Below are 14,975 nucleotides of genomic sequence, written 5' to 3' on the forward strand. Positions count from 1 at the left end.
ACGGGCTTTCCAGGAGTATTACCAGGAGCACCTGGAGTATGCCTGCCCCACCGAAGACATCTACCTGGAGTAGAGCAGGCAGGAAATGCAGGAAATGTTGCCATGACAACAGTCTTCTCTTTTTCTTACTGCTGCTGCTTGTATGTTTATCAATTTCAATCACCAGAGGACGCTGGTGGGTCTTCTCTCCATTGCAAAAAATACTCTCTGAAACTGAAATGTTCATTTCAGTTCTACAGTATGCTATGTGTTTTATTCATTTGTTTGTTTATTTTCCCTCTTCTAGATGGATTGCCTGATTTTTACCTTTTGTTTTCTATGATACAGTTGTAGGAATAAGGGTCTTGGCACCTGTTATTTTAGATTATTATATTCCTACTACTGCTATTTCACATGTTTGAATGCATGGTTAGGAGGGTAATGCATACACAGAGCTATTAGGACACAAAACCAGCTCAACATTGAATAGGACCTGGATCATATTATTTGGTCAGATATGGTTTGGTGTAAATATACACTACCGTTCAAAAGCTTGGGGTCACTTGTTTTTGAAAGAAAAGCACATTTTTGTCCATTAAAATAACACCAAATTGATCCGAAATACAGTGTAGACATTGTTAAAGTTGTAAATTACTATTGTAGCTGGAAACGGAGTATTTTTTGTATGGAATCTACATAGGCGTACAGCGGCCCATTATCAGCAACCATCACTCCTATGTTCCAATGGCACATTGCGTTAGCTAATCCAAGTTTATCATTTTATAAGGCTAATTGATGATTAGAAAACCCTTTTGCAATAATGTTAGCACATTTCCAGCTGAAAACTGCCTAGAAGGCCAGCATCCCGGAGTCACCTCTTCACTGTTGACATTGAGACTGGTGTTTTGCGGGTACTATTTAATGAAGCTGCCAGTTGAGGAGTCTGTTTCTCAAACTAGACACACTAATGTACTTGTCCTCTTGCTCAAGTGTGCACCGGGGCCTCCCACTCCTCTTTAAATTCTGGTTAGAGCCAGTTTGCGCTGTTCTGTGAAAGGAGTAGTACTCAGCGTTGTACGAGATCTTCAGTTTCTTGGCAATTTCTCACATGGAATAGCCTTCATTTCTCAGAACAAGAATAGACTGATGAGTTTCGGAAGGAAGTTCTTTGTTTCTGGCCATTTTGAGCCTGTAATCGAACCCACAAATGCTGATACTCAACTAGTTTAAAGCCAGTTGTATTGCTTCTTTAATCAGGACAACCGTTTTCAGCTGTGCTAACATAATTGCAAAAGGGTTTTCTAATGATAAACTTGGATTAGTTAACGCAATGTGCCATTGGAATATAGGAGTGATGGTTGCTAATAATGGGCCTCTGTACATATTCCATAAGAAAATCAGCTGTTTCCAGCTACAATAGTAATTTATAACATTAACAATGTCTACACTGTATTTCTGATCAATTTTATATTTTTATGGGAAAAAAATCATTTTCTTTCAAAAATGTCTAAGTGACTCCAAACTTTTGAACGGTAGTGTATATTTGTTCAATATCGACAAACTGCTTTTCGACTGGTAGTGAGATTGAAGCGAAGTAGAGCAGTTATCTGACTTGGTCCGAGCTAACCCCTGTACCGTATGAGACATTGTGTTCTGTAAATATATGTATAGGCAGTAGAGAAATACAGACACCTCATGCATATAAACTATGTAAGTAGCATCCACAACCAATAATCAAACAGGAGGAAGACAAAGAAAATGAAATGGGAAGATGTTTTAGCCCAGTGTTTATCAAAGTGTGTCGGGAACCAGAGAACTTATCCTTTAACTGGTTTGTTCTGTGGCTTATGCCTGGTTACATTTCTCTTCTGTAGTCCCTTCCCCTAGCTTATTTGATGTCCACCATTTTGAAATACATAGTTTTGAAATTTGTTGGTGTCAGATCAGAAAGAACAGTTGCAGTAGTCATCTCTCATTGGAAAACAACTCCTCTCATCAAATCTCCAGCGGAGTGTCAGGAAGAGGTTGCTATGGAAACTGGGGTGATAACTGTCAGCGCTTTGGGAACAGAGCGAGAAGAAAAAATTATTTAGCTTTTGGACTTCTAATGGTGTAAATACAATAATATAAAAATGTCCAATGTTATATTCCTTTCCATCTTATCCAACAGTGAAGTGTCCTGATGTACTACACCATGTTTAGAGATCAATCTGAATATCAGGTCGAGGACAGGAGAAGCCATAGTTCTCAACACTACTCCCTCACAGGAAACACTATTGTACAGGTGTGTCGGTCTGTTTAAGTTGATGAGTACACTGAGAATAAGGCCACAGTAAAGACATGAGATAGATAATGCTTAGAATTGAGTGGTGTATTCTTCTCGTGTCCCTCCACCTTCTCTTTGAGGTGGATCAGGGTAGAGTTTAAGTTAAACTTAATTTTTTTCTAGTTGATTTTACAATGTCTAATGGCTCATATTCTGCTTAAGAAATGACCCTTCCAAATGTACTCCTTGATTTTCCTCTGGTCATAGGTAAGCCAATATACAGTACATGGTTTGCTTACTTATAGTAGGACATTATACTTTTTAGTTGTCTTTTTCCAGTTCAATTAGCATACTGTAGACTACAGTGCAACATCAAACAGATGGGAGTATAGAACACAGAATGAATTGAAATAACAGGCATCCTACTGCAATCCCCAATATCAGGTTGAGTACAGTAGCGTAGACGAGGGGCTCGCTTCTAGACCCAGATACACATCATCTACTGCTTTTATTCTTCAACTAATATTAAACAGCAAAAAAAGGATAATGTAGTCAAGAGCATCATTGATCTGCTGGTGATGAGTGGAGTCATGGGACCTCCATGGTGACCAGTTTATCATTAGTGACAGTGGGGAGTGTGTATCGCTGTCAGTTAGATCCTGTAAATACTATAAAGAGTGGAAAAGATTGTGCTGTGTCCTTTACGTTATGTATGTTATTGAAATTAAATATTTAAAATAAGAGAAATTCAAAAAAGATGACAAACATGAAAACAAAATTAAATGACCAGTTTTATTTGAGTGTGCTACGTCAACCACTAAGGTGACATTTTGGGTTCTTGCTAACTCAAACATTCACCCCACAGACAGGCTTTAGCAACACCCCTTTAGGCACATATGTGACATCATCATTAGGGGACATGTAATATGTCACCTTTGAGATCCAACACCCACCCAATTGCTGGCCAATCTGTTGATAGAGCAGAACCAATTAAAAACAGCTTTCAGAGAGCCTGCTTTTATACAGGAACCTATCGCATCTTGCCAATATAGCCCATGGCTTTGAGCTCCAGACCTGCTCCATCTCTTACCTGTACCAGTTTGTTTTGTTTTTCTGTCCTGTAAGAGCTTAGTTGAAGCCCTTCTATCTTCCCTGATAGATACAGTACACCAACCAACCCCCAAGGATTCCCTATTCCTGTATAGCAGCTCAAACATCCAGTTAACAGTTCATCAAAACTTTGGACTTCAATACATAAACAAACTAGATTCTTCACTGTATAACTAGAGCATCAGTATGTGACAAATACAAAGTTATCTTTAAAAAATGAGGACTTGTACAAATCTAAAAGTAAAAAAATAAATAAATACACTCTGCCTTGTCATGGGTTTGGTCTTATGAATAAAATATATGCTTGATGTTCAAATGAGTCTGACTGTCTCTTTCTTGTGCTTGTGTCACAATAACAGTTTCATGAATCTGTTAATTTCTAGGGTAAAAACCTAACTTCAGATCTGCCACTGTAATTCAAATGTCAACATTAATGCATGATTTAGGTCCAAGCTACAATCATGTATCTCGGACCAACAACCTGATTATAGACTAGCTAGGCTATATGCAATTGTGATCTGTAAAATACATTTCCCTAGATTTGTACAATTTGTTTACATGAAGGTCTGTCTAGTTCGTAAAGACATGTTTGAACTTAACTACCACTCCTCTCTTCTGGGTGTGAGATGTTACACTATTTTATAGTGAAAGAGAATGTTATTTTTATATTAGTACACAGTCTTTTGTACAAACTAGCCCGGTTTCCCGATAGCGATGGAACTTAGGCTTACGAGTGTTTTAACAATGCATCTTTTCTACAACGGCTGAAGATAAAACACCACACAGTTGCTAAGTGCGTCATTGAGGCATAGTGCTTTTGGGAAACCGGGCGCAGTCTTTGGATGGTGTTGTCACTGGGATGCAGGGTCCACATGAGGGTGCCCGCATCCATAGAATTAGAATTGGTAGATCAGACACTCATGTGGAACAATGGCCATGCTGTATGTACCATTTCTAATGTTTGAAAAGGTGCTCTTTCCACACTTTCAGAGGTTAGGTTTGGGGGTACCTCATCCACAGTAATAGAGGTACTAGAACTAGTCTTACTTAAGGTATAGTACAAGCAGTACTGTAGGTTTGAGGGTGCATCAGCCACACTGGCAGCAGGAAGGTTTGGGGGTGCAGTGCGGGGTGCAGCAGGGCTCAAGATCAGGGTCGCTACCTTTCCCGATCTGGCTCTCCCCAAACACCATGGAGGCTTCAAACTGTTCCTTGACCACGCCTATCCTCTGCAGCAGGGCCTGCAGGTCGGGGCGTCCCAGCGGAGACAAGGGATAGTTCTCACTGGCGTCAGACTCCAAGTCAAACAGCAGGGGAGGATCATGGGGCTTCAGGAAGGAGATTATGTGACAGTCCTGGTCTGGGGTGGTCTCACTGTGGCCTGCACCTGGGGGACAGACAACGAGGGAAAGGTGGTTCAGATAGAAATGTTAGATTTAGGCCAGGTTCCATTTCAGCCTCTGGCTGGCCCCTTTGCCAGTGTTTAGAAATGCATCTTGTTGTTAAAAGGCTAATTACAAAAGAGCACAGCAATCACATCATGAACACAAAACAGGAACTTTGGAGTACCCTATTCTGCAGTATGACATTGTGCGTGACTCTCTCACACACACTTACCACGTGTGTAGAAGTGAGCCTTGTATTTGCCCAGCCTGAGAGCAAACAGACCGTACTTCTCACTGGGGTCTGTAGGGTAGAACATCATGGCCTCTCTCTTACTCTACAACACAGGAAGTTAAATAGGTATGAATAACAATGTCCAAGTGTTTTAAGTCAAGAACACATTATGCAATGTATCCATCTTCTATTCTTCAACCCAAATTACGTTTAACTACACTCAGAGTGAAGTGAATAATGTCTCCCATACCGGTCCATGGTTGACCAAGATGTCCGTCATGTCCACTCCGTCCAGCTGCACCATTGGTAGTTTGGCCCCCGCCAGCCCTGCGATTGTGGGCATGATGTCCAGGGTGCTGGCCAGCTCATGGGTGACCCCTAGAAAATATAGTTCAAATTAGATGTACAGTGCCTTCGGAAAGTATTATAAGACCCCTTGACTTTCCCACATTGTTACATTACAGCCTTATTCTAAAATTGATTTAAACAACTTTTCCCTCAGCAATCTACACACAATAATGATTTTGGCAAAAGAAAACAGATTTCAGACCCTTTGCTAAGAGACATGAAATTTAGTTCAGGTTCATCCTGTTTCCATTAATCATCTTTGAGATGTTTCTCCAACTTGATTGGAGTCTACCTGTGGTAAATTCAATTGATTGGACATGATTTGGAAGGGCTCACAGTTGACAGTGCATGTCAGAGCAAAAACCAAGCCGTGAGGTTGAAGGAATTGTCCGTAGAGCTCCGAGAAAGGATTGTGTCGAGGCACACATGTGCAAAAGGGTACCAAAACATTTCTGCCTCATTGAAGGTCCCCAAGAACACAGTGATCTCCATCATTTTTAAGTGGAAGAAGTTTGGAACCACCAAGACTTCAACGCAGGAGTGGCTTCGGGACAAGTCTCTGAATATCCTTGAGTGGCCTAGCCAGAGCCCAGACTTGAACCTGATCTAACATCTCTGGAAAGATCTGAAAAATAGCTGTGCAGCAACGCTCCCCATCCAACCTGACAGAGCTTGAGAGGATCTGCAGAGAAGGGAGAATCTCCCCAAATACAGGTGAGCCAAGCTTGTAGCGTTATACCCAAGAAGACTCGAGGATGTAATCACTGCCAAAGGTGCTTCAACAAAGTACTGAGTAAAGGGTCTGATACTTATATAAATGTCATATTTTATTCTATGCAAAGATTTCTAAAAACCTGTTTTTTGCTTTGTCATTATGGGGTATTGTGTACATTGATGAGGGAAAAAAACTATTTAATATATTTTTTAATAAGGCTGTAACATAACAAAATGTGGAAAAAGTCAAGGGGTCTGAATACTTTCTGAATGCACTGTAGTTCCGAATCTAGTTGAAATGGAGGGGGCTAAATGTGACCATGCCAACTAACTCCTGCTCTGTGAATACCCCCATACACATATGTCAGCAGTATGATAAGCCTGGCAATTTCTTTATTGAAATTAAACAAGGGATCTTCAAGGCTACAACATTCAGCCAATATGGGTGGGTGAGTGTGATGACATGTATTTTGTAGTTGAGAGGACTACATATCTCTCCTGACAGACCTGGTGTGATGGTCCCAGGCCAGTAGGCGATGGCAGGTTCTCTCATGCCCCCTTCATAGGTGGTGCCCTTACCACACTTCAGAGGACCAGCATTACCCCCCCGAGACATACGCATCAACTCAGGCCTGGGTGGGGAGAGAGGGGGATTGGAGATTCACCAAAGGTTGAAATGTGAAAGGCTCTTAGTCCTTTCATATTTGTTGTAAAACCAGTAGTAAACACAAGCACACATACTGTAGGCAACTAAACCATTACATAATATCCGTACACGCTGCTAGTAAACTACACTGACACACCATCACACACACCAACACAGTTCCTACCCATTATCAGCAGTGAACAGTATGAGAGTGTTGTTGAGGACTCCAGTATGTTCCAGAGCTGAGAGCAGATTCCCTACTGTAGAGTCAAATTCCAGCAGAGCGTCACCAAACGGACCCCTTCGAGACCGCCCTGCCGTTGCCGGGCCTGCATACTGGGGGTAGTGGGTGTGCTGGAGGACAGAAAGGGGGGAAGAGACTGTTCACCTGGAAGGTTGTTGGAGGAGCACCCACTTCCTTTGAACTTGAAACGATTGTTAGCTTCTCACATGAGAGGAAGAAGAGATGACTACATGAGAGGGGTAGTAGAGGAAGAAGAGATGATTACATGAGAGGGGTAGTAGAGGAAGAAGAGATGACTACATGAGAGGGGTAGTAGAGGAAGAAGAGATGATTACATGAGAGGGGTAGTAGAGGAAGAAGAGATGATTACATGAGAGGGGTAGTAGAGGAAGAAGAGATGATTACATGAGAGGGGTAGTAGAGGAAGAAGAGATGATTACATGAGAGGGGTAGTAGAGGAAGAAGAGATGATTACATGAGAGGGGTAGTAGAGGAAGAAGAGATGATTACATGAGAGGGGTAGTAGAGGAAGAAGAGATGATTACATGAGAGGGGTAGTAGAGGAAGAAGAGATGATTACATGAGAGGGGTAGTAGAGGAAGAAGAGATGATTACATGAGAGGGGTAGTAGAGGAAGAAGAGATGATTACATGAGAGGGGTAGTAGAGGAAGAAGAGATGATTACATGAGAGGGGTAGTAGAGGAAGAAGAGATGATTACATGAGAGGGGTAGTAGAGGAAGAAGAGATGATTACATGAGAGGGGTAGTAGAGGAAGAAGAGATGATTACATGAGAGGGGTAGTAGAGGAAGAAGAGATGATTACATGAGAGGGGTAGTAGAGGAAGAAGAGATGATTACATGAGAGGGGTAGTAGAGGAAGAAGAGATGATTACATGAGAGGGGTAGTAGAGGAAGAAGAGATGATTACATGAGAGGGGTAGTAGAGGAAGAAGAGATGATTACATGAGAGGGGTAGTAGAGGAAGAAGAGATGATTACATGAGAGGGGTAGTAGAGGAAGAAGAGATGATTACATGAGAGGGGTAGTAGAGGAAGAAGAGATGATTACATGAGAGGGGATGTAGAGGAAGAAGAGATGACTACATGGGAGGGGTAGAAGAGGAAGAAGAGATGATTACATGGGAGGGGTAGTAGAGGAAGAAGGGTTGTTTCTTGCTGGTAGACTGGGTGATGAAGTCTGTGGCAAAGTCACTGTAAGCCCTCTCCAGATCCAGGAAGTCCACAGGCTGCTGCTTTATGACATCATTGTGCATTAGTGGGATGGTTACCACGCCGACGTCACAGTTTCCGAAGCATTTAACATCTGGAGGGAAACATGTCAGATTCTGACAGGGTCCCTGGGAAAGAAAGAGACAAGGAGAGAGAGTTAAGAGAGATACAAACAAAAGGGGAAGGAAGAGAGGGAGAAGAGGATGAGAGCAAGATTGAGAAAGAGAGCAAACAAATGCAAAAGTGTCAATGTCATTTCTCTCCCTTAGCTGTGGCAATGAATACAGAGACACTGACAATATACAGTGCTTGAGGAAAGCATTCAGACCCCTTGACATTTACAGCCTTATCCTAAAATGAATTAATAAAAAAAATGTAAAATCCTCAATCTACACACAATACTCCATATTGACAGTGTAAACAGGTTTAGAAATGTTTGCAAATGTATCAAAAAATAAAAACATTTAGCACTTGAGATTTAGCTCAGGTGCATCCTGTTTCCATTGATCATCCTTGAGATGTTTCTGCAACTTGGAGTCCACCTGTGGTGCATTTAATTGATTGGACAGGATTTGAAAAGGCACACACCAGTGTCCCACAGTTGACAGTGCATGTCAGAGTAAAAACCAAGCCATAAGGTCGAAGGAATTGTCCGTAGAGCTCCGAGACAGGAGTGTGTCAAGGCACAGATCTGGGGAAGGGTATAAAAAAAGAAAATTCTGCAGCATTGAAGATTCCCAAGAACACAGTGGCCTCCATCAGACTTAAATGGAAGACGTTTGGAACCACAAGACCCTTCCTAGAGCTGTCCGCCCGGCCAAACTGAGCAAGGAGGTGACCAAGAACCCGATAGTCACTATGACAGAGCTCCAGAGTTCCTCTGTGGAGATTGAAGAAACTTCCAGAAGGACAACCATCTGGTTGGTCATGACTCACAGAAACACCATTATCCCAGAAACCCTAGACCCATCCCAATTTGCACACCGCCCCAACAGATCCACAGATGATGCAATCTCAAATGCACTCAACACTGCCCTTTCCGATCTGGACAAAAGGAACACCTATGTGAGAATGCTATTCATTGAGTAGATTTCATCGTTCCAACACTATAGTGCCCTCAAAGCTCATCACTAAGCTAAGGACCCTGGGACTAAAACACCTCCCTCTGCAACTGAATTCTTGACTTCCTGATGGGCCGCGCCTAGGTGGTAAGGTTAGGTAACAACACATCCACCATGCTGATCCTCAACACAGGGGCGTGTTCAGTCCCCTCCTGTACACCCTGTTCACTAATTACCGCATGGCCAGGCACGAGTCCAATACCATCATCAAGTTTCCCGATGACAACAGTGGTAGGACTGATTACCGATAACAATATGACAGCCTATAGGCAGGTGATCAGAGAACTGGCCGTGTGGTGTCAGGACAACAACCTCTCCCTCAATGTGATCAAGACAAAAAAGATGATCGTGGACTACAGGAAAAGGCCGTAGTGGAGCAGGTTGAGAGCTTCAAGTTCCTTGGTGTCCACATCATCAACAAACTATCATGGTCCAAACACACTAAGATGGTAGTGACAAGGCTACGACAAGGCCCATTTCCCTCAGGAGACTAAAAATATTTGGCATGGGTCCTCAGATCCTCAAAAGGTTCTACAGTGCACCAGAGACCATCCTGACTGGTTGCATTACTGCCTGGTATGGCAAGTGCTCGGCCTCCGACCACAAGCCACTACAGAGGGTAGTGCATTTGGCCCTGTACATCACTGGGGCCGAGCTTCCTGCCATCCAGGACCTCTATACCAGGTGGTCAGAGGAAGGCCCTAAAAATTGTCAAAGACTCCAGTCACCCTAGTCATAGATTGTTCTCTGCTACCGCACGGCAAGCGGTACCAGAGCTCCAAGTCTTGGTCCAAATGGCTTCTTAACCCCGTTCCGCTAGCGGAATCCCTCGCCAACAGCCAATGAAATTGCAGGGTGCCAAATTCAATCAACAGAAATCTCATAATTCAATTTTCTCAAACACAAGTATTAGGCACCATTTTAAATGTAAAATTATCGTTAATCCAACCACAGTGTCCGATTTCAAAAAAGATTTTAGGCGAAACAAATCATTATGTTAGGTCAGCAACTATTCACAGAAAGCATACAGCGATTTTCCAAGCAAAGAGAGGAGTCACAAAAAGCAGAACAATTGATAAAATGAATCACTAACCTTTGATATTCTTCCTCAGATGACACTCCCGGGACAACATGTTACACAATACATGTATGTTTTGCTCGATCAAGTTCATATTTATATCCAAAAACCTCAGTTTACATTTGGCTTTGCCTCCAAAACATCCCGTGAATTTGCACAAAGCCACATTAAATCACAGAAATACTCATAATAAAAGATACAAGTGTGATTCACAGATTTAAGGATATACTTCTCCTTAACTTGTAATCCCTCTATCGGGATAAGCATCATCAACAACCGCTGAATAGCATAGCGCTACATACAAATATTACTATAAATATTTATAGTGCAATATAGGAAAACACAGTTTAGCCTTTTGTTAATCCACGTGTCGTGTCAGATTTTGAAATTATGCTTTACAGCGAAAGCAATCCAAGCGTTTGTGTAAGTTTATCGATCGCACGATAAAGCATTAAGTACACTTAGCATCAGGTAGCTCGGTCACGAAAATCAGAAAAGCAATCAAATTAATCGTTTACCTTTGATGATCTTTTGATGTTTTCACTCACGAGACTCCCAGTTACACAACAAATGTTCTGTTTGTTCCATAAAGATAATTTTTATATCCAAAATAGCTCCGTTTGTTTGTCGCGTTATGTTCAGAAATCCACAGTAAAGAGCGGTCATGACAACGCAGACGATAATTCCAAATAATATCCATAATGTCCACAGAAACATGTCAAACGTTTTTTTATAATCAATCCTCAGGTTGTTTTTAAAATATATAATTGATAATATATCAACCGCAAATGTCTTTCACAGTAGGAGAGGGGAAGACAATGGCTGTCCAAATTCTGTTGCGCAAGCAGTTATCGTTCTGGCTAATTTTCAAAATAAAAGCCTGAAACTATGTCTGAAGACTGTTGACACCTTGAGGAAGCAATAGGAAATGTGGAGGTGGGGTTATGGTATAAGCTATGGAAAACGAACACAATTGCATTTGATAGGTTGCTATTTGAATTTGTCCAGCGACAGCCCCAAAACCTGAAGGATCTGGGGAAGGTCTATATGGAGGAGTGGGCCAAAATCCCTGCTGCAGTGTGTGCAAACCTGGTCAAGAACCACAGGAAACGTATGATCTCTGTAATTGCAAACAAAGGCTTCTGTACCAAATATTAAGTTCTGCTTTTCTGATGTATCAAATACTTATGTCATGCAATAAAAGGCTAATTAATTACTTAAAAATCATACAATGTGATTTTCTGGATTTTTGTTTTAGATTCCGTCTCTCACAGTTGAAGTGTACCTATGATAAAAATTACAGACATCTACATGCTTTGTAAGTAGGAAAACCTGCAAAATCGGCAGTGTATCAAATACTTGTTATCCCCACTGTATGTGGAATTGTGTTGTCTGACAAAACTGCCCATTTTAGAGTGGCATTTTATTGTTCCCAGCACAAGGTGCATCTGTCTAATGATCATGTTATTTAATTAGCTTCTTGATATGCAACACCTGTCAGGTGGATGGATTCTCTTCTCAAAAGAAAAATGCTCAGGATGTAAACAAATTTGTGCACAAGAGAGAAATACGCTTTTTGTTAGTTTGGAACATTTCTGAGATTTTTCAGATCATGAAACATGGGACCAACACTTTACATGTTATATTTATCTTTTTGTTCAGTGTAGTAACTACCAGTTACCCAATCAATTAACAACTACCAGTGAACACACTGACCATGTCATGGGAGTAGGGGACCCCCAGGTAGTGGTCAAAGCCCTGTTGGGTGGGCAGGTACATCCCGTTCTCCCCCACGCCCAGGTGCCATTTCCCCATGGCTGCCGTGGCGTAGCCCAGGGGCTTTAGCATCTCCGCTATGGTGGTCTCGTTCAGCGGTAGACCCCCGCGGGAACCAGGGTAGAACACCCCCGGGTACACCCCTGACCGGGTCTGGTAGCGCCCTGTCAGCAAAGACGCCCTGATGGGAAAAGACGACCATCATTTAATTTATTTAAAACATTGATACAAGTGGTTGATGAACACAAAATAGATGTAGACCTATCCTATCCATAGCACAACATCGAAATGTTTCTTACAGAAGAAATATGGAAAGCATATGCATAACCATGGTCGCAATTAAAAGGGAACAGTTTGGAGATTATGGAAAAATGATTAGACTAAAAGCTGAGGACAACTGTTCGCATGATACAAGACTGAATCCAAACATTACACTGTTGATTGGATGTGCATTTTACATTTACTGTACTTTTCACTGCATTTGTTGATAACGAAATCTGGAAATACTCTTGAAACATTCTGTAACATAATAAGAATATTCTTGGAAAACTTGGGACAAAACAAAACAATGACAAGGGGTTTGAGTGAAAGGTCTAACTGGTGTTTTCAAGTTTCCAAACACACCTCTCCAAAGTGTGCACAGTTCATAAGTAATTTCAGTGCACTTTTATGACAAAGAAGATTCTAACAAGAACAGTGCTCTTAAGAGCCCTCCTAACTGTGCTGTTGAGGAACTAGAGCAAGCACACTTGTAGTGTGTTTGTTTGGAACACAGCCCCGCATCCACACCTTCACACAATTACAGTAGTTCTTTAAGCACTCCAAAAACAGTCCATTATAAATCGCAATCTGGGTCAGGTGGGCATATTATATATTTTTTTAATATGATCTTAGCGTTATGCTTTTACAAGGCAATTCAGAGAAGCAGATTGTAATTTTGGTGAGCATAGAATGAGTGTATTTAGATGAGTGGTCTGCGGCAATACAACAAACATAGGCTAATTCTGTTCAGGACAACCCAGGGTATAAAGCCATGCCATCTTGTAACTGTACATCAAACATAGGGATCATAAATGTTGACATGAGTTTTATGATATGGATATCTGAAAAGCACATTTGGACTAACGGGTGTTTGGCTTGCTTGTATGGCATATCTCTCTAGTCACCCCCAAAACCAATTATTTCTTTGGCCGCCTCTCCTTCCAGTTCTCTGCTGCCAATGACTGGAACGAACTACAAAAATCTCTGAAACTGGAAACACTTATCTCCCTCACTAGCTTTAAGCACCAACTGTCAGAGCAGCTCGCAGATTACTGCACCTGTACATAGCCCACCTATAATTTAGCCCAAACAACTACCTCTTTCCCAACTGTATTTAATTTTAATTAATTTATTTATTTTGCTCCTTTGCACCCCATTATTTTTATTTCTACTTTGCACATTCTTCCATTGCAAAACTACCATTCCAGTGTTTTACTTGCTATATTGTATTTACTTTGCCATCATGGCCTTTTTTGCCTTTACCTCCCTTCTCACCTCATTTGCTCACATTGTATATAGACTTGTTTATACTGTATTATTGACTGTATGTTTGTTTTACTCCATGTGTAACTCTGTCGTTGTATCTGTCGAACTGCTTTGCTTTATCTTGGCCAGGTCGCAATTGTAAATGAGAACTTGTTCTCAACTTGCCTACCTGGTTAAATAAAGGTAAAATAAATCAAATAAATAAATAAAAGCGGTATTTATTATAGTCTCATCTTTTAAAATACATTTTAGGGGCCTCCCGAGTGGCTCAGCGGTCTAAGTCACTGCATCACTACAGACCTGGGTTTGATCACGGGCTGTATCATCATCGGATGGCGCACAATTGGCCCAGCGTCGTCTAGGTTAGGGGAGGATTTGGCCGGGGGATCAAACCCGGATTTGGCCACTCATCGAGCTCTAGCAACTCGTGGTGAGCCGGGTGCCTGCAGGCTGACATCGGTCGTCAGGTGAACGGTGTTTCCTCCGACACATTGGTGTTCGGCTGGCTTCCGGGTTAAGCAGGTAGGTGTTAAGAAGTGCAGTTTCGGAGGACGCATGACTCAACCTTCGACTCCCGAGCCTGTTGGGGAGTTGCAGCAATGAGACCAGATCAAAATTGGGGAGACATTTTACAAAAAATTTATAATACATTTAGTCCTCATAAATTACAGCATTTCCCAAAAGATGGGGAGTGTCGCTGCACAGCTATTCTCAGGTCTCTCCAGAGATGTTCGATCGGGTTCAAGTCTGGGCTCTGGCAGGGCCACTCAAGGACATTCAGAGTCTTGTTCCGAAGCCACTCCTGCGTTGTCTTGGCTGTGTGCTTAGGGTCGTTGTCCTGTTACAAGATTAACCTTTGCACAAGTCAGAGGTCCTCAGTGCTCGGGAGCAGGTTTTCATCAAGGATCTCTCTGTACTTTGCGCCGTTCATCTTTCCCTTGATCCTCACTAGTCAACCAGTCCCTGCCGCGAAAAACATCCCCACAGCATGCTACATGTGACAGGTTTCCTCCTGACGTGACACTTGGCATTCAGGCCAAAGAGTTCAATTTTGGTTTCATCAAACCAGAGAATATTGTTTCTCATGGTCTGAGAGTCATTTAGGTGCCTTTCGGCAAACTCCAAGAAGACTGTAATTTGCCTTTTACTGAGGAGTGGCTTCCCTGGCCACTCTACCATAAAGGCCTGATTGGTGGAGTGCTTGGTTGGTTGTCCTTCTGGAAGGTACTCCAATCTCCACAGAGGAACTCTCGAGCTCTGTCAGAGTAACCATTGGGTTCTTGTTCACCTCCCTGACCAAGGCCCTTTTCCCCGGATT

At 42.1% G+C, this 14,975-nt stretch overlaps 2 protein-coding genes across 3 annotated transcripts in view; one reads left to right on the forward strand and one right to left on the reverse strand.

Annotated features, from left to right (window-relative positions):
* Positions 1–4,013, forward strand: part of LOC109867232 (C-Jun-amino-terminal kinase-interacting protein 2-like) — a 136,373-nt gene extending 132,360 nt beyond the window's left edge. For both annotated transcript variants that reach the window (XM_020456260.2, XM_020456261.2), the window contains exon 14: positions 1–4,013. In XM_020456260.2, coding sequence (XP_020311849.1) covers positions 1–73 — 73 coding nt within the window. In that variant the 3' untranslated portion in view covers positions 74–4,013.
* The window catches only part of arsa (arylsulfatase A), a 25,492-nt gene continuing 13,535 nt past the window's right edge, over positions 3,019–14,975 (reverse strand). The window contains exons 2-8 of the mRNA XM_020456170.2: positions 12,071–12,311; positions 8,065–8,283; positions 6,865–7,034; positions 6,542–6,666; positions 5,223–5,350; positions 4,973–5,075; positions 3,019–4,742 (exon numbers count right to left, since the gene is read on the reverse strand). Coding sequence (XP_020311759.1) covers positions 4,444–4,742; positions 4,973–5,075; positions 5,223–5,350; positions 6,542–6,666; positions 6,865–7,034; positions 8,065–8,283; positions 12,071–12,311 — 1,285 coding nt within the window. The 3' untranslated portion in view covers positions 3,019–4,443. The remainder of the gene's footprint in view (positions 4,743–4,972; positions 5,076–5,222; positions 5,351–6,541; positions 6,667–6,864; positions 7,035–8,064; positions 8,284–12,070; positions 12,312–14,975) is intronic.

Source organism: Oncorhynchus kisutch, linkage group LG22 (assembly GCF_002021735.2).
Source record: "Oncorhynchus kisutch isolate 150728-3 linkage group LG22, Okis_V2, whole genome shotgun sequence".
NCBI classification, from domain to species: Eukaryota; Metazoa; Chordata; class Actinopteri; order Salmoniformes; family Salmonidae; genus Oncorhynchus; species Oncorhynchus kisutch.